A 27245-nucleotide genomic window follows, 5' to 3' on the forward strand; every position below is an offset into this window, starting at 1 on the left:
ATTGGTGAACCACAACTTCCACAAAAAGTTTTTACTGAATACTTTAAATTTAAAGAGTGATTAGAAGTGACAAATAAATTGTGATACAGAAAGAAAGCTGTACTGAGAAAAAAAACAACATCAGCTGGAAATTTTTGCATGTGAAACAGGTGTGGTTCCTGGACTACTGGAAGTTCAAACTTAACAAAGGTAGTATTGCACAATACACATTCGTTTAGATTTAGAACATTAGTACACTGACAACAGTTTCTTTCTTCTGACTTCATACATTGCTAAGAAACACATATAGCCTGGTTAATGTGGCATATCGAAATGTTTTGACATAAATTGGATGAAGTAATGATGTGTAGTAACGAATGCTGGTTTCAGACACAAACTAGCTTGGTTTGTGACTATTTTTTTGCCTCTTTTTGAAAATTTTCATGCATCTTTTACAACCAATTTCTTTCTTAGACTTTGTAAATCATACTGTAGGCAGTGTAAAATAGAAAGCACCACAAATCCATTTCAAATACCTGCTTTACACTTGTGTGGGTGTGAGAAGATCTTAACACCTCCTGTTTCTACCTGAACCCATACATCAATTTTGGGGAGCCCCCGTTTCCTAGTTTCTCCCATTGGTCTGAAGTGAAATGCTTTAAAGCAGGTTGAGTGATGGATGCATGGCAGTGATGTGTAGTGCAGTGTGCAAATAGGATTAAAGGACCTTTCTCCCAGCAGAAAAGTAAGGTATTGTGCAGCAGCTGCCCAATCCCACATTGCTCATATTACAAAGCAGCAGTCTAATCCACTCATTTAGCAGATAAATGTCTGTGTGCTAGAAGCTGCCAGATATGTGTATCTTGATCAACCAGAAATGACTTTAAACTTTTGAAGCAATGTAGAATGTAAGTGGGTGGCAAATTATAAGCATTGACAGAAGTTTAAAAGATCATTGCCATTTACAAATCTGAACAGGTTTTCAAAAAAAAAAAAAAAAAAAGAAATGTGCAAAGTCACATCATTAACATTACATGTAATTGTATGCAAATAAGGATAAAAGAATTAATATACTTTGGGCCGTTCCCTCCTAACTTTATAGTTCTAATCTACACACTTTCAAGATTAATCAGGATTTATTTTGTAAAGTTATGTGTTTATAAAATAGCGAATGACAGATAAAGTGCCTACATCATATGCTTTTCAACTTTGACAAATTTGGGTTTCGTCTTTTTAGTCAAACAATTGTGTAGACAAGTGATATTTGTATCATGAAACAAAAAGCCAGCGAAAATAAAATTTTATGGGAATGAACTATTCAAAGCAGCATGTTACATTAGCATTTAAATTCTTTATAAAACATATAGAATTGTAACAAGTATTATTTTATTGACGACTAAGACCAATCTTTAAAAGGACTAAAATATTCTCAAAATATTTTTCAATATACATATATACTAAATGTTACTTTTAAAAAGCATCATAAAACATTTGCACATTTTACATAAATAACATTCGAACAAAGAATATAATGCTGAAGACTGTGTCTTAAAATGAACTACACGTGTCTTTAATATACCTGGATTTTGAAAAACTAGAAGACAATATATCTAACATTGTAACAATTAAAATGTCTTGAACATAACACTAAATTTCTTTAACATATTAAGCAAACAATAAGCATAGTTTGGCTTTTTTATGTAAAGATGTACAGTACTAGGTTGTCGGTTTTTTTTTTCTCCACAGGATTAAGCAGAATCAAAGAAAGCAATTAAAGAATCAGAGTCATAGTTATCCAAAACTTCAAGCAGCAGAGGAACCTTGGTTTTCACATTTGTTCCCTTGAATTTGAACTTGTCAATGAAGAGGTCTGTAATCATACCTGCAAGAGAAGGCAACTGTAAAGTAAAATACATATAACACACACACACACACACACACATACTTCTTTCTAAATTAAAAATTCTGTATGAGAAATGAGTATCCTGTGCAGATATCACCCTGTGCAAAGAACAAACAGCACGATTCGAATGTTGAAATTAACCCTTTTTAAAACGTATTAGCAGTTCCTGAGCACAGTCTTCATCTTTGTGATATATAACAAGGTCACTCTTATAAGAAATGGGGTTTCACGCAGCGTGAGCCAATACACAAAGCAGGAACAACTCCATTATACAGAATCAGGAGGTGTTCCAATAGTGCATTGCGCACCTTCAAGACAAAAGTACATTTTTGTTCCTCAACTTAATGAGCTTAGCAAATAAAAACTCTTTTACTCTGGGGCCCTATCACAGAATTTACAAACAATGTGGAATGATGGGAAAACATACCGTACAATCTTTCTAGGTGGGCAGGCTGCTTCTTGTACTCTTCTAGGAGGTGATCAGCCTCTTCCAGAATACTGCGGTACTCTGGAATCAAGAAGTCCACATTACCTTCATGAACCTGCAGCTCCTGGGGGATACACATAGAGGAAACACATCAAAAGGATGGATAGAACCATTCCTGTTCAATAAGCACTTCTTACACCTGGGTTTACTGTGTCCATGGAAAGAACCATTCCTGTTCAATAAGCACTTCTTACACCTGGGTTTACTGTGTCCATGGAAAGAACCATTCCTGTTCAATAAGCACTTCTTACACCTGGGTTTACTGTGTCCATGGAAAGAACCATTCCTGTTCAATAAGCACTTCTTACACCTGGGTTTACTGTGTCCATGGAAAGAACCATTCCTGTTCAATAAGCACTTCTTACACCTGGGTTTACTGTGTCCATGGAAAGAACCATTCCTGTTCAATAAGCACTTCTTACACCTGGGTTTACTGTGTCCATGGAAAGAACCATTCCTGTTCAATAAGCACTTCTTACACCTGGGTATACTGTGTCCATGGAAAGAACCATTCCTGTTCAATAAGCACTTCTTACACCTGGGTTTACTGTGTCCATGGAAAGAACCATTCCTGTTCAATAAGCACTTCTTACACCTGGGTTTACTGTGTCCATGGAAAGAACCATTCCTGTTCAATAAGCACTTCTTACACCTGGGTATACTGTGTCCATGGAAAGAACCATTCCTGTTCAATAAGCACTTCTTACACCTGGGTTTACTGTGTCCATGGAAAGAACCATTCCTGTTCAATAAGCACTTCTTACACCTGGGTTTACTGTGTCCATGGAAAGAACCATTCCTGTTCAATAAGCACTTCTTACACCTGGGTTTACTGTGTCCATGATACAGATGAGGGGGCAAAAGATGTAGGAACTATTTTAAAGATCTCAATTGCGGCAGATCAAAAATAAGTCTTTTGTGTGCTAAGGTTAGAAACACAACATTGATAAAACTTCAGGGAAGTTCCTATTTTAATTATCTTAACTATGGTGGTATTTAAAAGGACATAAGGTCCATAATGTATATTGAATGACAATCACTACAACTTTATTATGTTAGAAGTGACTTTTTTTTTTTTTTACAAATATAAAATGTCACTAACATAATAAAGTCCTCAGGATTTTAACATAAATAAATACATGTCTTGCCTTAGGGGTGTACTGCCTCTGTTCTAGAGATTTAACAAACACATTTAATACCCTGGAAGAGGGAGGGAGGGAGGGAGGGAGGAAGAGAACCACCAAGCTTGTCAACATTCATTGCATTCAAGCTGGCAAACCGTTTTCTTCATTGAACGATCCTGACTCTTAAGATTCCAGCCTCAGCATCACATAATACTGTATATGAAAAATGATCTCAGATCCACACACCCATGCTTTAGAGTCACTCCTCTTACCTTCAAAGCATCAATTAACTGAACTTTTTTAGCCAGAATCAACTGGTATTCTAGTTTGGGGTGGATTAGCTTCAAGGTGTGGTTTACAGATTCTTCGTTAACATCTGTAAGCAGGAGAACAGAGGATCTGTTATTAGCTGTTGTCTAGAAATTGCTATTTCAGATTTTTTACTTATCATATTCGTATAATTCTGCTTGACACAAGCATCCACAATGTTTAGAATTCACATCCTAGCCTTTATTTAAATGTATTATGCCTGTATTTAATTTATTTGCATTGTTTTTTTATTGTTGTATTTAATGTACTATGCCCTGTATTTCACTGTATTTAATGTATTATGCATTGTTCCTCACTATCTTGTAAAGTGCTTTGTGATGGTGGTCCACTATGAAAGGCGCTATATAAAATAAATATTGAATGATTGATTGATTGATTGATTGATTGCTTAGGAGTTGAAAGCATTGTACTTACAGTAACACAATCCCAGATGAAACAGGAAACAGAAAGGTGCTTACCATAGGATATGTTCAGGTTGATTTTTCTTTTGGTTGCTTCTTTTGAAAGCACATCTTTTAGAATGGATATTGTAGAAATGTTGTCAGATTTAAATATACCTTCTCCTTTGCTAAAAACAGAGAAGAGAGATGGAATAAATAATTGTTTCACTGTACCAATCTGAAATGGTAGTATTATTGGTAAAAGATTAATTGGTGAGCCTGCCTTACCTGTATGTGCATTGCAGCTGTGTATCGAGGAAGGTGTTCTGAAATAGAGTGCCTTACCTGTATGTGCATTGCAGCTGTGTATCGAGGAAGGTGTTCTGAAATAGAGTGCCTTACCTGTATGTGCATTGCAGCTGTGTATCGAGGAAGGTGTTCTGAAATAGAGTGCCTTACCTGTATGTGCACTGCAGCTGTGTATCGAGGAAGGTGTTCTGAAATAGAGTGCCTTACCTGTATGTGCATTGCAGCTGTGTATCGAGGAAGGTGTTCTGAAATAGAGTGCCTTACCTGTATGTGCATTGCAGCTGTGTATCGAGGAAGGTGTTCTGAAATAGAGTGCCTTACCTGTATGTGCATTGCAGCTGTGTATCGAGGAAGGTGTTCTGAAATAGAGTGCCTTACCTGTATGTGCACTGCAGCTGTGTATCGAGGAAGGTGTTCTGAAATAGAGTGCCTTACCTGTATGTGCATTGCAGCTGTGTATCGAGGAAGGTGTTCTGAAATAGAGTGCCTTACCTGTATGTGCATTGCAGCTGTGTATCGAGGAAGGTGTTCTGAAATAGAGTGCCTTACCTGTATGTGCATTGCAGCTGTGTATCGAGGAAGGTGTTCTGAAATAGAGTGCCTTACCTGTATGTGCACTGCAGCTGTGTATCGAGGAAGGTGTTCTGAAATAGAGTGCCTTACCTGTATGTGCACTGCAGCTGTGTATCGAGGAAGGTGTTCTGAAATAGAGTGCCTTACCTGTATGTGCATTGCAGCTGTGTATCGAGGAAGGTGTTCTGAAATAGAGTGCCTTACCTGTATGTGCATTGCAGCTGTGTATCGAGGAAGGTGTTCTGAAATAGAGTGCCTTACCTGTATGTGCATTGCAGCTGTGTATCGAGGAAGGTGTTCTGAAATAGAGTGCCTTACCTGTATGTGCATTGCAGCTGTGTATCGAGGAAGGTGTTCTGGAAGTAGAAGGTTACATCATCCCCTGCTGGGGTCTTTTCAGGGACTTCAGGAAGACAGAAAACAACCCAGGAGTGAATCTCAGCAAAACTGAACTGGCCAGTCAGTGTCAGAGTATTCATGGGTCTGTGCAGAGCGAGAGCGAGAGAGAGAAATATATTTATACAACACGCACCAAGATATCTACCATCAAATAACGTTTTCTTATCCAACAAACACAGAGATATGTACCATCAAATAATGTTTCTTATACAGTACAACAAACATTGAGACATCCATCATCCAATAACGTTTTAACATTTGGTGGTCCTGGGTGAATATTTTTCTTATTTTGGAATCTATCTTGCATGTATTCAAACCCAATGGCAGAGTGCAGTGTTACTCTACACAGATGAGAATGGCTTCAGTACAGCATATTAAATGGAATAATTGGTTTGAAAAAAAAAATTAAAAATTGGGGATTGGGTGAAGAAAGTGAATTATTATAGGCTATATTTATTGAGGAATTCTCCCCCCTCCCCCAGTGCATTTTAACATGGTACACCAGCCAAAATTATTCAATTTAGCAATAAACAAATATATATATATATATTTTTTTTATTTTAATTTTGGTTCATCACTGACAATGGTCTAAACAAAATAAAACACCCGACACTTGCACTGTTTAATATTGTATATGCCATTATTAAAAGCTGGGATAAGAAAGACATTACCCAGTGAGCAAGTCGAATGGTAGCTAACATGTTCTGCTCATCTAATGGTTCAAGCTCTGTTTAACAAACTGTAATGTACTTTTCCAATAGAATCAGAAGGTTGGTCCTCAGAAAGGCTTTTTAAGATTTGAAATCTTGAGAAACAAAACATTTTGAAGCATTACCTGTGCTCTTCACTGGCATGGGTTCTTTGGTGGAGAGACAGGGGTTTGATTTGATGCTGACGAACCTGGCAGGTTTTAGGCTGCAGACGTGGAGTAATGTAGGCCTGCAGAATCCCATATTGGCCTTCAATTGACCGCACCTCAAAAAGAAACAGCAAATAAAAATCAAACCAATTCTTTGAAAGCAAATACCTGATGTTTGTACATGACGTCAGGGCTTGAAATTAACTTTTCCATGCACTAGCCACAATGGCTAGCGGATGGAAAAATCTACTGGCCACACAGGCATTTTACCAGCCAACATCATTCCGGAGGAGACGACGACAAAAGAAAATGCAAAAACAAGCAACATTTCTGAGCAGTCTCAACAGGGTCTGAATCAATCTGCCTCATGAGTGAAGAGATAGCTTCTGAGATGTGTTGGGCATCTGCCCTCTCCACAGACTGCATGCCTGCAAACTGCATAGTCACCAGCCCTTTCTGGCAGAATCATACACATACTAGCTCCTCTTCTATGATAGCACTATCAATTGAACCATCTGACATCACTGACAGGAACCTTTTATTTTCTCTTGCAGCTGCCTTCTTTCTACCTCAGCAATGTAGTGCATAAATACTCTTATATGTTTGTCAGTCCTGTAAGTACTGCCTAGATTTAGCCCATTCTGTTCATCAACCCTGCATTATTAAAAATAATTTAAATCATTAAAATAAAAAGAAGGCTATTTTCTAATGTCACACTTTCTGACTGAGGATCTGCTAAGCATTAACTTACTATGTTTTTTCAGATAAAATAGTAAATTCACCAAAATTCATCGTGATATGATTTTGCCACTGTGATTTTTAGTACATTTCACTGGCGAGTTGCTAAAAAAAAAACAAGAATTCATGGAAAGGTATAGTACACAAAAACCAATAATATAAAAGACTATTGCTGGCAAGTTTAAATGTTACTTTAGAGTACAAAACTTAGTTTAAGGTCCTTTCACAACAATGTAACAATGTTTTTTAGAATACTGTACGATGCAGGCAAAACAGACTGAAATAAATGGTGTTCCTGTTTCTCTGCGCGCGTCTGGTGTAAATGTACATATATATACAAAATCAGCATGTGAAATTGTTTTTATTTCCGTGTTCAAAATGAATAATAATAATAATAATAATAATAATAATAATAATAATAATAATAATAATAATAATAAAATATTGGACATGCTATGCTTAATTAATAATAATAATAATAATAATAATAATAATAATAATAGAAAATATTGGACATGCTATGCTATATTTATTACACTTCAGTGAGGTTAAAATACTCACGAGTTGATTGCATTTGTTCCTTTTTCATCTGATCTTTATAATCAGCTCTGTCGACTGCATATACACAGGGATAAACACTGAGCAGCTTCTCAACAAACAGCCTGTCATCCATTTTGGCATTGTAATAACCATAGAAAAGAGGTCAGCGACGAGGTCAAAGTTCAGTTGATTTGAACGACTGCAGTTTGAGCAGGGCGATTGCTGGTAAAAAGTATAAACTGCACGGCGACACGACAGCAAAGATTGCAGGTCGCCTTGCTCTTCAACGACAGGTGAACGATGTTAAGTGTACAAAAACGTACCTGCCACTGTGGCTTGTAAGTATGTGAAATTTACCCGCCACAGGCCAAATTAACCCGCGTTTGGCGGGTGTTCATTTCGAAACCTGTGACGTGGCTAAATACTGGTAGTTGTGAGATTTGACAGTCATTATAGTGGTCAAAATAGGGATGGGAAAGAAAAAAAAAACAAATGGATTATAAGATACATGTCCATTATAGGTAAAGATTAATGATTACTTGATGAAACAGTTGTTACCTTCAGCTCAAGTCTTGTGGTGTTGGCCTGGCATCTATATGTAGCAAGAAGAAAGTTTCCATTTGGCTGTGAACAAGAAAAGGTAACTTACTTACAAAACAGACATAAACTACATAAGCTATGTATGAGTTATGGACAGACCAGTCAAATATCAGATGTACTTTTAAACCATGCATTGAAGACATGCATTGTCTTCAATGCATACAAGACATGCATTGTCTTCTACTCCACAGAACATGAAACTCTGTTTAGAGTAACAGAACTCAAAGATAACATTTAAAGTTTGACCTAGGACAACAGACAAGGCTACTTTTGTCTTGCAGATTGACAAGACAGACTTAATAAATGATGTAGACAGTGGACATGTCCAGAAATAGGTGGCTGACAGTAATTTAACCCTTTAATGACCGGGATCATACTAAAGTGGGCTTCCCAGGACCACGATTGTGTGACATCACTGAGAGACACTCAGATTTAGTGTCTAAAGGGCAGAGACAGTTTATGGCAGAGACCAAAGAAACAAGTGGATATAAGCAGATACTATTTCATGAACTTGATTTATATCAGGTACGTTTTTTCCCCTTATTACTGATAATAATTAAATGAATAACTCATTTATTAATATTTATTTTAAGAAAACAAAAATCGAGAGTAGTGTCCATTATTGCTTATAAAGACCCCGAGAATGAACATGTATGATGTCATTGCAATCACTCAGGTGAAACAATGACTTGTAATTTACTCAAACATCAATATTTTTCTATTATTGTAAGGTCCCTTGGGTCATAGAATAACACGTTTTTATACATGTATCTCTATGTAGAATACAAAATAAAAAAAAAAAAAATTATATATATGAGAGAAAGAGAGAGCGAGAGACAGAGAGAGAGAGAGAGAGAGAGAGAGAGAGAGAGAGAGAGAATAACAGATTGGCTTCAGTGAGTTACAGGAAAATAATTCCATCTAGGGTTTCTGTGATGTCATAAATTACGCGACCAAAGGTTGCGTTTATAAACTGTCACAGAAACCCGAGATGGAATTGTTTTCCTGTAACTCACTGAAGAGGCCCATCTATTATTTTTTTTATAATACATGGATACACTTGTGATGCTAATATTAAAGAAGACGAGGTTCAGCAGTACAGTTGGGTTTTTTTAAACATAGTGTTTCAGTGCTGTACAGACGTTCTATGTTGTTATCCGTTAGTGCTTTCGCTTTATTTGGATGATTGCCTTTACCTTGTTTTAATTTCCTGTTCCTCTCCAGTTTCTCCGAGATATGAATGTACCAGCTTTATATAATTTTTTTTAACATTTCTGTACTGTGGGTGTTGTCAAGTGACAGTATCTGAATTGAAAGTGATGGTCTCGAGGAGTCGAATGGGTCAAAGTTCAAGCATATTGTTCCTCTAGAGGAATTATCAGTTTTTGACATCAATACTGTGGTATTATGCCTTTTTTTTCAAATGACTAAGGGTGCAAATATACATCTATGTATATTATATCTATAAAAAATAGACTCTTAGTGAATCTGTATAGGAGTCAACTACAGCAAAAAAACCGCTGGTCCTGGGGGAGCACCCCACTGAAAAGTGCTTGGTCCTGAAAGGGTTAAAGGTAAAGGGCTCTTAGTTTGCTTGTTCTACCAAGCTGCTGATTGCTCCAATTATTTCATGGTGTCAGGTATCTTAAAAAATATTTTCCGTTTCCCTTTTCCAGTTTAAGGTTACACCTTTACATACCTTAGACACTTAACAAATAAAACAAAAACAAACAAACAAACAAAAAGATTCAAGGCTTACTAGAAAACAGAATACAGTGGTACTTCAGGTTACAAAATATATTACCTCTGAATCACATCCACTGAAACTGACAACTGCAGAGTTTTTGTCCACATCCAGCAGGTCTATAGGAACGTCACTCTGGTAGGAACGTTAAGACACGTTAGTTCCACGGGGTTCTTGATACACTCTAAATTCTGCATGTGAAACAGTCTTAGCTTGGTTAATATAATGCCAAAACACTCTACAGTTAATATAAAAATATATCTGCTTGCCCAGGAGAACAAGTCTTTAGAAATTCCATAAACCCAGAGGGAAAACAAAACGGTGCTACTCTTAATAACCTCACTGCAAAAAAAGGCTAGAACGCTATTTTACCTTTCTAAATAATGTACAGAAAGAGTAACACATAACTGGGAGATGGTTCTTAACTTAATACTATGTGACTCAATATGTATTGTACTTTAGAAACCTATAAAAAAGGTCAAATACATTCCTGCAAAAGTTTGCCTTACCTGAAGCAGAACGTTATCTATGGCGGTCTGCACCTCCAGGGTAAGGCTGTAGCTGGCATCATCTCGACAGAGAGTAAACTTGTCATTGACACTGAAGACAGGTACTGATGAGATGGCAGTGCTGGACTGGGCAGACTGCTGGTATTTCTCACGTTCCTGCAGAACCTTCACCTGGAGCTGCTCCAGTTCAGTTCTAAGATCAAATGATGACAAGCAATGCATTACCAAGATTAACTTGAACTGTCCAAGTACCTTGATAACAAGACCTATGCACTGAGTTGATGACCTGTAGGACTGTACAAACTCCCCAGTATTAGAATAATCCCCTTGTGACAGAGAGGAACTAGAAACATGTGATGCACTCACAATCTGAAGCACACAAGGTCCAAACATCACAGTGTGCCGATGTGATGCATCGGACCAGGAAAAAAAAAAAAAAGTATAGCTAGGTTTGAGTAAGGAAGAGAGATGGAGAGCCTGTTGGAGGACAGCAGGGGGAGCTGCAGTGCAGTTTTTCGAGTAAGAAGAGGAAAAACAGCGGAGGCGAACGTGCATGGAGGAGTAGCAACTAACAGGGTTTTCTTGTTTTTTTGTTGTCTGAAAATAATTATTGTAGTACTGAGTTAAACTGGAGTTGGCAGCAGTTATCCAGTTTTGATCTACATGCACTATTTACTCGATTTAACATACATTCAAGGGCAGTCATCCAGAGCTGGGGAGGATTGTCTTCGGCGTTCAACCTATTTTTAATTTTTTGGGACTTGCTGGTTTGCATTAGCGACTGTTCTGTTCTTTGAGACAATTCAGCGAGCTATTTAGCTGGATCAGAACGCTCAGCTCTTAAATCTTATGCTGGAACAGTGACTGATTGAGACTTGGGGTTGCTATTTGTTTTGTATGTGGAAGGCCGAACTGTTTTGGTTTTTTTCTTACTTCGGGACAATAGCGCATACTGTAGCCCTAAAGCAGGCTTATGTTCGAACTGTGTTTGGATTAAGAAGCATGTGTGAATATCTATTGTCTCTGGAAAGCACAAAAGTTTTTTTTTTTTTTTTTTTTTCTTTTCTCCTGTTTTGATTTTCTTCGTGATCACATCAAATAACCCAAACTTAACTTATCGACTATAAACAAATTGAGAAAATGGGTTTGTGTTATACTCTGTGTGAAAGCAAGCTGTTTTTTACCCTTTGTTTGGATTTTTTTATTTAATGTAAATATGTTACTGTGTGAAAATAGAAAAACTCTGAAGCAGCTTATGTAAAAGCATGCTACTGTTTATGAACATATATGATTGATTGAACTAGAGCAGTATACACAGTTTTTTCTCTCTTATTCTGTTGAGTGAATCAGTCATTCAGGTTAATACTGAAATAGAGGTGAATTCAACCTTTATATTACTGTACTTTTAGGGCAGTGGTTATTGGTGCTCATTCTTATTTTTGGAGGAGAGTATTTTTGTTTGGCTATCAGCCTCTCAATTATTTTTTTTTATTATTAATATACATTCTGTTTTGTTTTGGTATTCCTCTTGTCTGTTAATTCATTCATTCATTCATGTAGCCAATTATATAGGTGGCGGCGCTCAATTGGCCGAGCACCGCCTGGGGGGAGGGAGGGTTAGGTCAGCCAGGGTGTCCTCGGTTCACCGTGCACAAGCGACCCCTGTAGTCTGGCAGGGTGCCTGCGGGTTTGCCTGTAAGCTGCCTGAGAGCTGTGTTGTCCTCCGACGCTGTAGCTCTTGGGTGGCTGCATGGTGAGTCCGCAGTGTGAAAAAAAAGCGGTCGGCTGACGGCACACGCTTCGGAGGACAGCGTGTGTTCGTCTTCGCCCTCCTGAGTCAGCGCAGGGGTGGTAGCAGTGAGCTGAGCCTAAAAATAATTGTCCATTTCCAAATTGCGGAGAAAATAATAAAAAAAACTAATTGGCAATGACTAAATCATATTAAAAAAAAAGTGCAGCTTATGTAAAAGGGTGTTACAGTTTCTGGACTGCCAAAGTGAACGGATGGGGTCTAAAGTTATACGCTCTAGCTGACTATTTTTTGGTTGTGCAAAGCTACATTTAAGTTAAGAGCTCATTACTTTTACAATCTATCTTTTGGAAAAGTAAGATTCTTTGGCATCCTTGATTAAAAGATTTGAGTGCGTTAAGTAGAATAAGTAAAATACTATGATGTCCCCCTTTCATGTAGGTACCAAGAGATAGCTTTCCCCAAATGGTGTTGCATTTGTTTCAGGAAGTCAATTGGCACTTACAGAAGATTTTGAAAATTACCAGGCATGTGGTATTTTGAATTTAGTTGAATGAGTTTCTAGACAGAAATGAATATTGGATAAAATAACCTAATACACACTAATAACACAATCTCAGGTTCCATACATCAGTGCCACAATCTGAGGTTCCGTACCTCAGTGCCACAATCTGAGGTTCCGTACCTCAGTGCCACAATCTGAAGTTCCGTACCTCAGTGCCACAATCTGAAGTTCTGTACCTCAGTGCCACAATCTCAGGTTCCGTACCTCAGTGCCACAATTTTGTTCTGCGTTTCTGGACTCATCTTCATTTCCTCTCCAGGCCCAGCTTCCTTTTGTTGTGGTTCTGAAGTTAGCCCTGTTACCCAACCTACACAAAGCAAAGCACACTGTTACCTTCACACAGTGTTCTTTTGTGTAGCACCACTTCCTTCATCACCACTGTTGGAATACATGGATTGAGAATTGATTAGCAGTTTGCTACGCATGTGGACTGGCAGAACTATACTGGTGTTCTTTGCATGTACTGCTAACAATTGATAAGAGACCTTGCGTCTACAAGCTTCTTGCCCAACATTGACTGCAAGCTAACAAGATAACAATGCTGTGGACCAGAAGGGGCCAGGCTCTAAGACTTCAGAGAGATCCAAAGAGATAATGCCACTGGAATCAAAGGGTCTCAAGAAGATAACAAAAGCCAGATGTATGGACCTTTTTGGCACCAGGGGTCTGAAGAATGCACTGAGTTCAGAGGTCGTCACACTAGACTACACACACAGACACACACACACACACACTAAATTAAATATATGGTAACATAATAATGTGTTGTACCTTTGCTATTGGTTAAGTGTCAGAGAAAGAGGAGGTGGACCATCTATACAGAAGGGTATTTAATGTCATGCAAAAATTGTAAGAACGAGTATTCTGTTTGTCCTGTATCTGGGACCAGACTCCCTGCATATTTCAATAAACCTAACAACTGATTGAAGAAAAGGACTTTTCTTGAATCTACTTACTCACCATCCTTTTTTTTAAGTTACATCAACCACCCATGCATTACCTGTGTAAGTGGCTGTCAACACCTCATCAAAAGCGTCCTTTCCAACACAGCCTCCCTGAATGGATGTGACACTTTCTGACAAGACCTGGAACAAACACCACAATGTGGAGCAGCATAAATAAGGTTAAATAAGTGCTGGATATTTTGAGCATTTGATCCACCAGAGCTTATGTTCCCAAAGAATTCAGATTCAGAACTTTGACTCAAAAGCTAATTTCTATGAAATACAATTACAGTTTATGAGACTCACAGACTCAGACCGGACTAAAACATGGTCTCTTTTAAAACTATACAAGTCAAGTGCGCTCTCTAATGGCCAGTTTGGTACACACCTGACCATATGTTACTGGTATCAATCATTGTGTGCATTTAAAATGAAAGAATGACAACACTTGAGTTTTCATAGATCACTTCCTAATACACAAGAGTTAAATATAGGTGACTTAAATATACATAATAAATTATGCAATGTATACACTACTCAAAAAAATCAAAGGCGCAAAGACAACTGGCTGCCCTGCATTGAGCTGGCACCGCAACTGATCATCAGTGAAGTAGCTGCTCCGGTAATAACATCATTTGTTGTTGGTTTTGGAATCATGGCTGCTAATGATGCCAGGGAGTGGCAGACGAAGATTTGAAACTGAAGGTCAGACTGCGGGAGCTGTTCAAACGCTGGAATATGGGTAGACACAAAGACATGTGCCTTATCAATTCAGTGTGACTCTGTGTGGTTTACAGATTTCTACAACATGCATGGTCTGATATCTACACAGTATGGCATTGAGGAATCTTCAGGACAGGAACTGTAAGAAACAGAGTGCAAGGCTGCTGGTCAAGAAGACTGTCTGCAGCTCCTCAACTGACCCCACAGCACTGCCTTCATCACCAGACCTGGCAGCCGTCACTGGACATCTGTCTGGTTCACCGATAAATCACATCTGTCCACTAATGATTGAGTATGGAGAGCTCGATGACCATGGGGGCAGGGGGGGTAGCACTCATGGCATGGGAGGACTATTAAATACTCAAATATGAGTCTTCTTGTTAACTGTGTTCTGGACATTTTAAAATTTGAATTATTCCTCCTTTCATTTTTTGAGGAGCGCCCAGAGCAGTTATTGGCTACTGTTAAGTGTCAATCAATAAATCTTGTCCAGTTTTCTTTTTGAAATTGAAGCTTATAATCACATCAGGAACCTGGACCGATACACATAACTTAGTTGGATTTAAGTTCAGGGTAAAAGTACACAAACTAGACAGTTTTCACGGTGAAGAATGAATTTAGAAATAATGAAATAGGTAGGGCCTTAGTAATGTACTGTGCAAGTGTAAGCGAATCCACGTGGTTGAAATGCTTCTCTGAGCACTCCAGTATGTGAGGCATTTTTGGTTGCGACGTGATATGTAGATTGATTAGGCCTATACATGTAAGAAAGAGACATTCTACATATCTTGGTTGCGATGTAGGCAGTAAGTCAATTAATAATAAATCCACATACATGTATGAAAGAGATATTATACATATTTAAGTATGGAGACACAAAATAAAATGATCAACTGGAGTTGTTGCTGTTGAAGGTTCCGTTGCAGGAAAGAGTAGGCTCCCTCTAATGTACAGTTTGGAAAAATGACGATATAGTATTCACTGAAGATTATGCAAATCTAAGTGGTTATACAAAGTCATGTAAAGTTTTGATTAAAATATTACATCAAAAAGTGAAATGTATCTCTGCAGCCGCGGCACACCGGAAGGGACTTCTGCTTTCGCTAGCAGATGCTGGGCCACGTAATCAACAGCAAATAATAAAAATAAAAAAAAACAGACTGAATTATTTCCATGTGAATAGGCCATAATGTTAATGTCGTTTTCAAACCTTGTTTTTTTTCTCCTTTGGGGTTGATTTATTTTTCTTCTTAATTTACTGTTATGTTTACACTGGAAATTTGTCAGACTTTACACAAAACAAGGCTGGATAGTGCTATATTTAAATGCCAATGTATTTATCAGACGTGTCTTAAAACATTGGGATTTGTTTGAATGAGTTTTTATACCATGCTCTGTAAAGAGGACTTACTGTTCTTAAACTGTTACTGTGACGGAAGTTTTTTATTTTATTTTAACTCGATAGAATTTGCACGGTAATCGATGTCAACGTCAGGGTTCGATTTATAACGCTAGTGGAACTTATTCTTTACTCCTGGGATATTTTTCTATTTTAACGTGTTACATATTGTAAGGTCTTGCTGTAAAATAAAGACACACACACAGGGGCCCCTGCTGCTATGCTGTCTCTGCCTGTGTTCAGAGAAATATAATGGCTTTTATTACTTTTTGAAAAATAAACGAATATCCGAACAAATATTTAAATTATGAGCGAATATCCGAACGTGAAAATACATATATATATATATATATATATATATAAAATGTGTGTGTGTGTTTGAACTGAACTCCATTCTAACTCACATGCTCAAAACGAATCACAGGTTCGTTTGTACTGTCGAGGCTATAGATCTCCACTGTTCCATCATCCCGGCCAACAAGTATTTCTTTTACTCCATCACCAGTAATGTCAAACCTATCAATGCACAGAATACCTGTAAACGAGAAAGAGGAGTTGTTGTAAATGCTTAATTTATGCTCTTTTCTGCAATTACTACCACATAAAATCACATGCTAGGATTCAAATTTAAAAATGCATAGATTCACCAAAGGCAAATCTAAATTGATAACCAGAATGGATTATTATTATTATTATTATTTGCTTATTTACCAGACACCTTTATCCAAGGCGACTCACAGAGACTAGGGTGTGTGAACTATGCATCAGCTGCAGAGTAACTTACAACAACGCCTCACCCGAAAGACGGAGCATAAGGAGGTTAAGCGACTTGCTCAGGGTCACACAATGAGTCAGTGAGTGAGCTGGGACTTGAACCAGGGACCTCCTGGTTACAAGCCCTTTTCTTTAATCATTGGACCACACAGCCTACAAGCGACATGTATTCTGTCATGATTAAAAAAATGTAAAAAGAAAAGTGACTTTGGTGACTCAATAGATAAGAATAAGGGATGCAACGGTTGTGATATTCCCAAACCGAAACTTTCATAAAATTCAAATCTGACCAATACCGACAAAAGAAAAAAACAAACTGAAACCGAATTTCCTGTACAATGAATGAGCGTTGGCAGAAACAGCACTAAAAACCTGCAGGGCTTTCAGGAGCTCATGGCACACTTTGCTGCATATAACTGTAATATTGTAACACATGATATGACTTGCACATGATTCATTCCGACAGCCCTCAGTGAGAAGAACTGCGACTTCATACTCAGTCTGGGTGCTCAACCCGTACCCTCACTTAAACCTTCTGTTAAAAAATGCATCTTTATTCACTCTCGGAAAAACAAACAGCCCTACATCATGTGACTTCAGAGTACGACTTGGATTCTAATGGGTCAACAACTCCTGGAAATAACTTGGTGCCAATCCATTTAAGGTTTTATAAGTTAAAAACAAAATCTTATAATCAACTCTAAAATGCACAGGAATCCAGTGCAAAGAGGCTAAGATGGGGGTAATACAATGCTACCCCGTTATAATGTGACCCGTTATAGTGCGGAACCAGTTAGAACACGGTAAGGTTGTGGCTCCCATTTCCCCCACAATGCAATTTGACTCACAAACGTTGGGTTTTATTGTTGTTTTACATTACCGTATTTAAACCCATTTAAGTTGAAACTGGGACATATAGTACTTATAAAGCTACCATGCTTGCACTGTATTTTATTTTTCTAAAAGTAAAAACAAGCTGTCCATTAGAACATAAGAGCATAAAAACATAAGAAAGTTTACAAACGAGAGGAGGCCATACAGCCCATCTTGCTCGTTTGGTTGTTAGTAGCTTATTGATCCCAGAATCTCATCAAGCAGCTTCTTGAAGGATCCCAGGGTGTCAGCTTCAACAACATTACTGGGGAGTTGGTTCCAGACCCTCACAATTCTCTGTGTAAAAAAGTGCCTCCTATTTTCTGTTCTGAATGACCCTTTATCTAATCTCTATTTGTGACCCCTGGTCCTTGTTTATTTTTTCAGGTCAAAAAAGTACCCTGGGTCGACATTGTCAATACCTTTTAGGATTTTGAATGTTTAAATCAGATCGCCGTGTAGTCTTCTTTGTTCAAGACTGAATAGATTCAATTCTTTTAGCCTGTCTGCATACGACATGCCTTTTAAACCCGGGATAATTCTGGTTGCTCTTCTTTGCACTCTTTCTTGAGCAGCAATATCCTTTTTGTAACAAGGTGACCAGAACTGAACACAATATTCTAGGTGAGGTCTTACTAATGCATTGTAGAGTTTTAACATTACTTCCCTTGATTTAAATTCAACACTTCTCACAATATATCCGAGCATCTTGTTAGCCTTTTTTATAGCTTCCCCACATTGTCTAGATGAAGATATTTCTGAGTCAACATAAGGTTTAATGTTACAAAACAAGTACGAAACAATACTAGTGTGTAGAAACGTCCTTGGATTCTGTGTTATTTATTTACAGTTTACAACATTTATTATAAAAAATATACACTTTAAATAACTGGTGGAATAGCAGTTCCTATTATACTGTATACATTGTAACGACCCGGGATTTACATGACTGGGCTAAGGACCCTGTGTGTGTGTGTAAGCAGGGAAGAGGTAAGCTTGCCTCAGCCGGGATAGACTGACGTCCAGGTAGGCAGGGACATGAAAGCCCACATCAACCTGGACAGAGCTGACATCTGAGTCAGACAAGCTTTTGAACTAGCTGGAAATGAAACACCACATATTTAGGAATTCCAGAAAGAGCATTACAATAATCTATTCTGGATGAAACAGGCATGCATTAGCTTTTCAGAGTCAGGTACTCAAATGATAAAAATATACTTTTTAATATGAGGCTCAAATTATACATTTGGATCAAAAGTCACCCCAAATTCCTCATTTCCAGTTTTTGATTTGATGACAAACTGCTGAACCCTAACTCCTGGAAGAATGCTTTTTATTTGGTTCTGACAGCCCACAAGCATGACCTCTGTTTTGTCGGAATTCAACATTTAAATATTTTGACATCCAGCACTTTATGTCAGTAAGGCATGCAACTAACAGCACCCCAGTAGAGGCAGGGCTTGAATTTCATTTCTGTGTGCTGGGGGGGATTTCCCCCCTATGCTGCAGCCAATGGGGGGATTCCAAAATTTTAGGGGGGAATGAAAAAAGAAAAGGCATTTTTGTATATAACAAACTAATATATATATATATATATATATATATTACAACAATCTGCTCAGGAACCTTTTCTAAAAAATGGCAGATTGGAAATTGGCTGAAAGTTATTGAGGTCTTTCGGGTCTCAGTTTGTTTTTTTAAGTAATGGCTTTATCACTGCTACCTTGAGTGCTAAAGGAACTATGCCAGAGGCAAGTGATTCATTCATAATTTATTTTATGTGTGTATTGAAAACACAAAATACTTCTATTAATAATTTAGAAGGCATGGGATCAAGAGAGCATGTCGCTGGTCTCTTATGCAGAACTAGCTCTGTCAGGTCCTCTAAAGAAATCATTGAAAAAGACTCCACCATATGCTTAACCGGACTAGATGAATTGGCTAAGCAAGGTTCATCCATAATAGGATGAGTCTATGATTTCATTTCTAATATCTAGAATTTTATTTTGAACAATATAATATTTTTTGTTAAAGCACACATTAAACAGAGAAGTACGCAAGGTAGTGACAATATATTATAAAAAGAAAAGATATATAAAATTGTATTTCATTATTCGTACTGATGAAACAACAAAGCTGTTACTTGGATCACGTTACAGCTAGCTATTTGCTCCTGTTTTTTTTTTTTTTTCGTAGTCAGAATTTTGATACAGTAATAATTATCTACCTATTATGTGTTCATTTGGAGTGTGGGTGAAACCAGGGTTAACATAACAAAATAATCTCCATGACAGATTAAATTAGCATTTAATAGACACTGAAGAAACTTAATATCCTGTTTGGTCACTTCCTGTTATCTTATAAAATCGTAATGTTTTTATTTAATTTTACTTTTGGTATATAAAATAAACTTCTTACCTTTAAATTGTATCCGCATTGTGATTTGTGACAGTATTTGTACTCCACTGTCGAGTACGATTTGCATTGCGAATCTCGCGCGTATCTACATGGGGCTGTACAAACCTCAGTCATCTAGAGGGAAGCTCTATTAGCAATGCTTTCCTGCTTTATAAAAGATACTAATAATGTATGTGTTTAAAAAAAACTAATACCGGTAGTTATGTACGTGTTCACTCAGGGTCGGTCAACTGCAGCGTAAGGGATCAGAAAAATGCTACTGCATAAAAAAACTAGCAGCAAATTAAGAGCTTTGGGTAGCAAAATGCTACCAAAAATACATTAACTTCAAGCCTTGCAATAACACTGTATTGAGCTTATTTGTCACAGTTTTTTTTTTAAAAAACCACTTGTAATAACTGTGTGCCTGTTCCCTTGGCTGCACAAATGCTGTTTTTTTCGCTTTAAAACATTCATTTCGGTTTTACCGAAAAACTGTCAAAAATAGCTGAAAGACTTGATAAAAAAAAAAAGAACGAATCAGAACCAACTTGCATCGCTACCAAGAATCAGAACCGACTTGCATCCCTACTAAGAATCAGAACCGACTTGCATCCCTACTAAGAATCATGGCCAGAACAACTAAAAATGAGCAAAGGATACTGTCATGAATACATTTTAGTTGAAATTTTGAAAAATGTGCATACCTCCTCTCTTCTTCTGATTGGTCACTTCCCATTTATATACTGGAGAGGTGTCAGTAACCTGAACAAGCCCCAGCTTTCCATCAGTTGTGCCATACAAAAGTTCATCTTCAATTTCTCCTAAACACAAAGATACACCACTGTCTTCAAAAACTGAATTCAGATTGGACTCTTCAAAGCATAGAGAACCGATCTTTGCATACAAACACACATTGTAGGTTAGCACCTTCAACATAATAACCCTAATTGTTTTTGCTATTTAATGTCTACATTGAAAAGCAATACGACATTTTGAAATCCACATACCTTCTTTAGCATTGTTTATTTCTAAGACAGCAGGAGGTCCAGGAACTTCAATGTCATATACTAGCTCAGATCCCTACAGCACAAAATACATAAATAACATCATACTAAATCAAAATACAACATGATTATAATTTATAAATACCAGGTTATCAATTTCAGAGTGCACACTTAATAGCATATACAAAAGTGGGTAACTTGAAAATATAAAGCCACTGAACCTGCAATACTCTGAGAACTCTATCTTGACAGGCTAGCACTGGAGTGGTCTGTCCCAGCTTGGTCATAGGCAGGCAGACAATGTCACAGATTTTATCCCCAGACAGGTAATAATCCTGGTCCTTGCAGTCACAATAGTGGTTGTAGATGTAGCTGGCACAAACAAAGAGGTCCGCACCTGAAACATACCTGAGACAGACAAACAAATCAAGTGTAACACTACTTCTATAGCAACACAAAGAGACATGATATGAACATCAGAAAAATGGCATGAAAACCATTACAGCAATTGAAAACCACTACACACAGTAACTAAGCTGCATTATAAAGTCAATAGCCACAAAAAGAGGAAATTATTTCCAACATCTGTGAAGAAGAAAGTTTTGGCAACACAGCAGATGATGGTCAAGACAAAGGAGTTGGATTCATGTTTGAGACAGTTTATCTTCCAACACGACAAACAACCCACAGTATACGCTAATTCAACTGAAAAAAAAACACAAACATAAAAGATCTGGAACGGCCTTCACAGTCACCACATCTCAATCAAATAGAAATGCTTTGGACTGATCTGAAACAAGCTGCAGCCAAGCACTGTGTATCCAGTCTGTCTGAGCTGAAGGAAATATACAAGACAAAATGGGCCCAGATTACACCAACAAGATGTAACATACTGGTTAATAATTATTATAAACATAGGAAAGCCATAATAAAAAAGTTGGGTGGTTTTTGGATAAAGAGTATTTGTTAAATTCCTGGAGATTGCGTATTTTGCCTTTTCTTTTATTAAAAAGTGGTTGAAGTTTACTAAAAGCGTGTCCTTAATCTGTTACCTTGGATTGTGGGAGACATATGGTGCCAAAACGTTTGTCTGAGGCTATCAGAAATGGAATAAATAGAGTGCTATGCTACGGTTGTTCAATGGAATAAGTATAGAGTGCTATGCTAAGGTGGTTAAATGCTAAAGTTGCTAAAAACTAAGGTTGATAACTACAACTGGATATCATGACCATTTCCAACATGCTATTGACATGTTATTACAGTACTGCAATGTGATTTAAAAACAAGCACTAAAACATTTACATGTAAAGCATATAAGTAAAAAGGATGCATACATGGCCTTGATGCTCTCTGCAAGGTTAGCTTCGAATGTAAGGAACTGTTTCCCTTTCTTTGTGAATCCTCTGACCTCTGACCCTGCAGCCACAAAGATCTTCTCCTTTGGTGTACCGAGGGCTCCCCCCAGCTCCAGCCTAGAAATCTTCGGTCCTGGTAAGCTCTTGAACACTGGCTGGAAAACCAACAGCATCTTCAGGATAACAAACCAAGGAGCAGTATTCCTTACTTTGTTTATTTCATTGATGAAAGATACTATTCCTAACTGTATCCAATCATAGATTTGATCATGTCCATGTCTTGGTGAATATTTGGAATGAACTTACCACAGGCTCGCCTTTTTTCATTCCAAAACAAGTAATGACACCATCTTGGTCTGCAACTGCAACCTTAAAAAAATAAATAAATAAATGAATAAATAAATAAAAATTAATAATAATAATTACATATATAATACATTAACATAGTGGTTGAAGATGTAATTAACAAACAAAGAAACCATGTTTAAATACCAACACTTCTCTATTTTTAAACAAGATCAGTCTAAATCCATTGTGCACAAGTATTTTTTTTCATGTTTACTTCAGAATATGGTACAGTATGCTACATCTCTCTCTTTGAGTCGCTGTGCATTAATCATTCTCTGAAAGAGATCTGATCGCTCAGATAAACCTTATTAGTTTTAGCAGAATGATACAAGCAGATACTGAAACAGTATAGATGGCAGGTACACGTTATGCATCAACAACAAATGCACATTTGGTAGTTCTATGAATCCGTAATTTCATTTTAAATGTGTGTCTTGTTCTGCTCAAGGAAGGCACTACCTTTTGCGTTGCTCTGCGTCCTGATGCTGGAAGAAGCCTCATCGTCTTCTGTGATGTCACTCCAACCTACAGTATAAGAAAAGGACATTTCAATCCTTCACCATTAATAAATCAACCCTGCTAATATGTGTGATGACTTTAAAGCCTGGTCAGGTACATACTGTACTGCATCATGACTCCATGCACGTCATTTAAATACAGCAGGTATTCCTGTAAAAGCCTGGAGTTCATTCATATCGATCCTTTAGCCACATTTTCTTGTGTTACAGTTCAATAACCATTCTGTATAAAAGTAATAGATTTGTGGCATTTTTTGCTCAACCCCCGGATATGTTATCAACAAATAAATAAAACAGAAACACAGGACTACCAAACGGGCTGTTATCTTGAATGGGATTAGGTGAAAACTGGCAACCTATTTAGATGGCCATATCAAAATACATTTTTAAATTCCTATACACTGCGCAGACCTAATAGTCATTATAACATTTCAATTTTTTAATGCATTTTTAAATATTTGGTATCCAAACTTCAGGGTTTTGGTAATTCTGTGAGATTAGTCCTATACCTCTGTAAAACATCTGCTTCCACATGTCCACTGTTTATTTTTAAAAGTAAACTTTCTATCTGGTTTAATTTGATAAATTTACCCCATCTGTAGCCTTAATGCGTCTCCAGATAAAACACCAGCTTTCTGAAAAGCAGACAGCTTCCAGTCCTTCTCTTTTCTGGATAACAGGTGATTATATATATATATATATATATATATATATATATATATATATATATATATATATATATATATAGTTCTAATGAAAATATAAATAAATACAAAATGTATACAAACCATTCTTGATAGAAATTTGGCATGCTGTAAGGAGAGTCTAGTGCATCTTTTTGGAACATATACCTCTCAAAAGCTGGAACTTTTAGTGACCCTGTGGCCCAAAATACTTTCCTATAATAGACTATAGTATAACTACAGTATACTATTGAAAACATCTTGCTTTGGTATTTGTTATAAATGAAATACACACTGACCTGAAAATGTGCTTAAGAGAAGCACATTCACTCTAAATTGACATTGAATCAGCAAATCTAATCTGCAAACATGGCAAGCGTGCTGTAATGTACCATCTAAGTATCCCTCACACCACTGATGAAGTAAGGACAGAAAATAATAGATTTTTTCTAACATTTTGAGGTGTGCACGCGTCTTATTTCAGACAGGACTAATGAGTTTGCGATTGGGACGACATTGTTTTTCATAGGATCATACTGTAGTTAATGTATTGTGTATTTCTCTGTATTTAAAGTATTGTGGATTTTCTTGTTGTCACTGCATCTTGTTAAGCGCTTTGTGATGCTGGTCCACTATGAAAGGCGCTATATAAAATAAAGATTGATTGATTGATACTGTATTATTATTATTATCGTTACTCTCTGCATCATTTGACCGATTCTTCCTGCTGTAGAATTCAAACAAATAACGTTGAGATAAAGCAGTCGAATATATTTGTTTAAAAATAAATACATAAATAAATACAAAATATTATAAGATACTGTACTGCTTAGCCATAAAAATAAATAAAAAAGTGGTCTTACCTGGAGATAATCAACGCGGTTCAGATTTATTTCCATCTTCTCTAGCTCGGGATAAACTTTAATAAGTATTCAAAATGGCTTTATACTTACAAATAATTATTTATGCATACGGCGCATAAACACAACGACGTTCGCAATGTCTGGATTAATTACTGGGATTACAGAGACAGAGATTTAACTCACTGCAGTGTAGCGAATACGGCCGGAGATGCATACATTGCCTGTAGTTTTCATGATTGTCTTTTTAAAAAATCACACTGGATTTAAGAAATCGTTTCATGTTGAAATTAAGATGTTTGTTTTGTTTTGGTTTTTAGCAATACCGTTCTACATCCCCAGTGACCCTCTTTCAAGACGTCGAAATCCTCGTTTCCATGGAGAGGGAGACAATCAATGAACTAAAACCAGATTGGATAACACAGTTTGCCATCGGATTGGTTCACGACACAGCTCTATTCTTTAGCATAATTGGACAAAGGAATCTTTGGTCATTCTGACACTTGGAGGCGTGGTGTGTCCTAATTTTAGTACAGAACTTTTGAGAAATACACGGTTTATTATCCAAAATCACGTGACAGTTCATACTTATGTCTCTACGTTATTTTAAACTATAAAGACATAGAAACTACACTTTACCAAGTCTCGCTGGGTATTTTAAATGATTTAAAAAGCACCTGCGATAGCAAAAAGAATACGGATACGATCTAGAATGAGCTCTTATTAAGTAGACTGTGTCAGACACAAGAAAAAAAGAGAACTCGTATTACCAGCTAACTCGTTAAATATTTTGATATTGAGGATGCGAGACAATGGATGTCACATATTGTGATGTTAGAAAATGCCGTTTGTAATCTTCATTATATGTGAGCATTGTGTCCTGACGTTGCTTTATGATTGTGTTCTATTAGTTTTTCTCTGTGTCTCCTGAAACACGCATCTCTTGTTTTTCTCCCTTTATCTTCATATGTGTAGCATTGGTGGTTCAGTGGTAGAATTCTCGCCTGCCACGCGGGAGGCCCGGGTTCGATTCCCGGCCAATGCAAACACCTTTTTTTTAAAAAAAAAAAAAAAAAGAAAATAAATAAGTAATCTTTTTTTTTTTTTTTTTTTAATTGAAAATTGTTAGTTTGGGGAAGAAACAGCCAGCACCGGCAAATCCTGATCCTTAAATCAAATCACATGGCTTCGTTTGTGTTGTTGCTGGTTTGGGCGTGTATAAGGCGTGTATAAACTGCGCATGCGTCTACGAATCACGTTTGAATGTTGGGATGTTTCTCAGTGGTGAATCTTAATCCGGTAAACCGCTCCATTGAAAAAGAACCGTTTTGTTTTTGTAAGCACTCCACAACGGAAGCGCAAACTTTATCTTGAAGTAACGGATTGGCGTGGTGTGAGCTACACAATAGCCGTTCTGATAAATGACCGAGGAGAAAATAAAGAACAAGATCATAAAACACGGCAGCCCCTCCCACTGTGTACTGGATTTCAATTCACTGCAGCCCCTAAACATACACCGGAGACATAAATGAGCTGTTTTGCTACTTTTGTTTTTAACATAGAGTCAAACATAACAGTCCAATCGTTCATATTAATTTATATAAATAATTACTACAATACCCAAGAGTACTTTACGAACGTATTGAAGTAAAAATAAGTATAAAAACTGCATTCACGTTCCTGTTCCAGTCACATGCTGCACAATCCCCAGCTAAATCTAACACAAGCACAACGATTTGCAATGCTTTTATTTACTACAATTATATGTAAAACGGCATTAAAATAGCCCAGGTTAATAGGTTGTGAAGCGCTTACTTTACCCCACAAAGCAACTATAAACTATACGTATATAACGCAAAGGTTGACACACAGATGCAGGCATCACGTTTTTTTGTATCCCTGTCACTCGTTTCTTCGCAATAAACAAAGTGGCAAAAGACACATTTTCATAAGTAATAGCAATACTGAGGTTTACTTATGCCTTTTTTTTTTTTTAGCTGTACACACAAGTGAAAACTGTCAAATTGAATTAAACTTAACAAAATAAATGTGGAAAGGGGGAGTTGCATAGTTTTAATCAAAGTTTCATTTATCAGTGGCGCGTTTGCCCCCTGGGCCCCAGACATTGGGGCACCTTCGAGGGCAGAGCTGCCAGACCAGTATATTTGAAACAATTCCAAGATGCAGATAGCAGTAATTAGCGATTATACAAAATAAACGCACTGTTTATTAGGTATATGAAAGCTTGTGTTCCATACTGCATCTGGGTATTTTGAGTAAATGGACAAACAACTGATTTTAAACTTCCAACGAAGGAAGCTTGTTTATGGCAGCTTTCAACTCACTTTAAAACACAGTGTCTGTGTGCAAATCTCTGCCTCTCCCCCACCTTGAATCTTAGCAAATAAGCATGATAATAACGCAACACTATCCGATAACTGGCAGCCACTGGTACATTGATTGCACTCATCATTTCTGTAATGACTATGCATATAACATAACAGAAACCTAAACATGTCATCACGTATAACGATAGGTTGCGGATGCAACCCCGGTTCCCTGAAAGAGAAAATAA

The 27245-nt window shown here is 37.2% G+C and overlaps 1 protein-coding gene and 1 non-coding gene across 3 annotated transcripts; one reads left to right on the forward strand and one right to left on the reverse strand.

Annotated features, from left to right (window-relative positions):
- Positions 1-1262: 1262 nt before the first annotated feature.
- Positions 1263-25071, reverse strand: bbs7 (Bardet-Biedl syndrome 7). 2 transcript variants are annotated; one of them, XM_059006496.1, is made up of 19 exons: positions 24674-25071; positions 23069-23134; positions 22568-22630; positions 22241-22434; positions 21128-21314; positions 20910-20982; positions 20607-20723; positions 16260-16390; positions 13790-13874; positions 12994-13096; positions 10475-10667; positions 10026-10100; positions 8180-8245; positions 6320-6459; positions 5404-5568; positions 4282-4391; positions 3766-3869; positions 2310-2433; positions 1263-1861 (listed from the first exon to the last, which is right to left on the reverse strand). In XM_059006496.1, the coding sequence occupies exons 1-19, from the start codon at positions 24707-24709 to the stop codon at positions 1728-1730; spliced, it is 2166 nt and encodes a 721-aa protein (XP_058862479.1). In that variant the 5' UTR covers positions 24710-25071; the 3' UTR covers positions 1263-1727. The 2 variants fall into 2 exon arrangements, with proteins under 2 accessions (XP_058862479.1, XP_033871816.3); XM_034015925.3 differs by having other exon boundaries at positions 22241-22416; positions 24674-25070.
- Positions 25072-25644: 573 nt separating this feature from the next.
- On the forward strand, positions 25645-25715 carry trnag-gcc (transfer RNA glycine (anticodon GCC)). Its single transcript has one exon. It is a non-coding gene; the product is annotated as a tRNA-Gly (tRNA).
- Positions 25716-27245: the final 1530 nt, after the last annotated feature.

Source organism: Acipenser ruthenus, chromosome 2 (genome assembly GCF_902713425.1).
Source record: "Acipenser ruthenus chromosome 2, fAciRut3.2 maternal haplotype, whole genome shotgun sequence".
Taxonomy (NCBI): Eukaryota; Metazoa; Chordata; class Actinopteri; order Acipenseriformes; family Acipenseridae; genus Acipenser; species Acipenser ruthenus.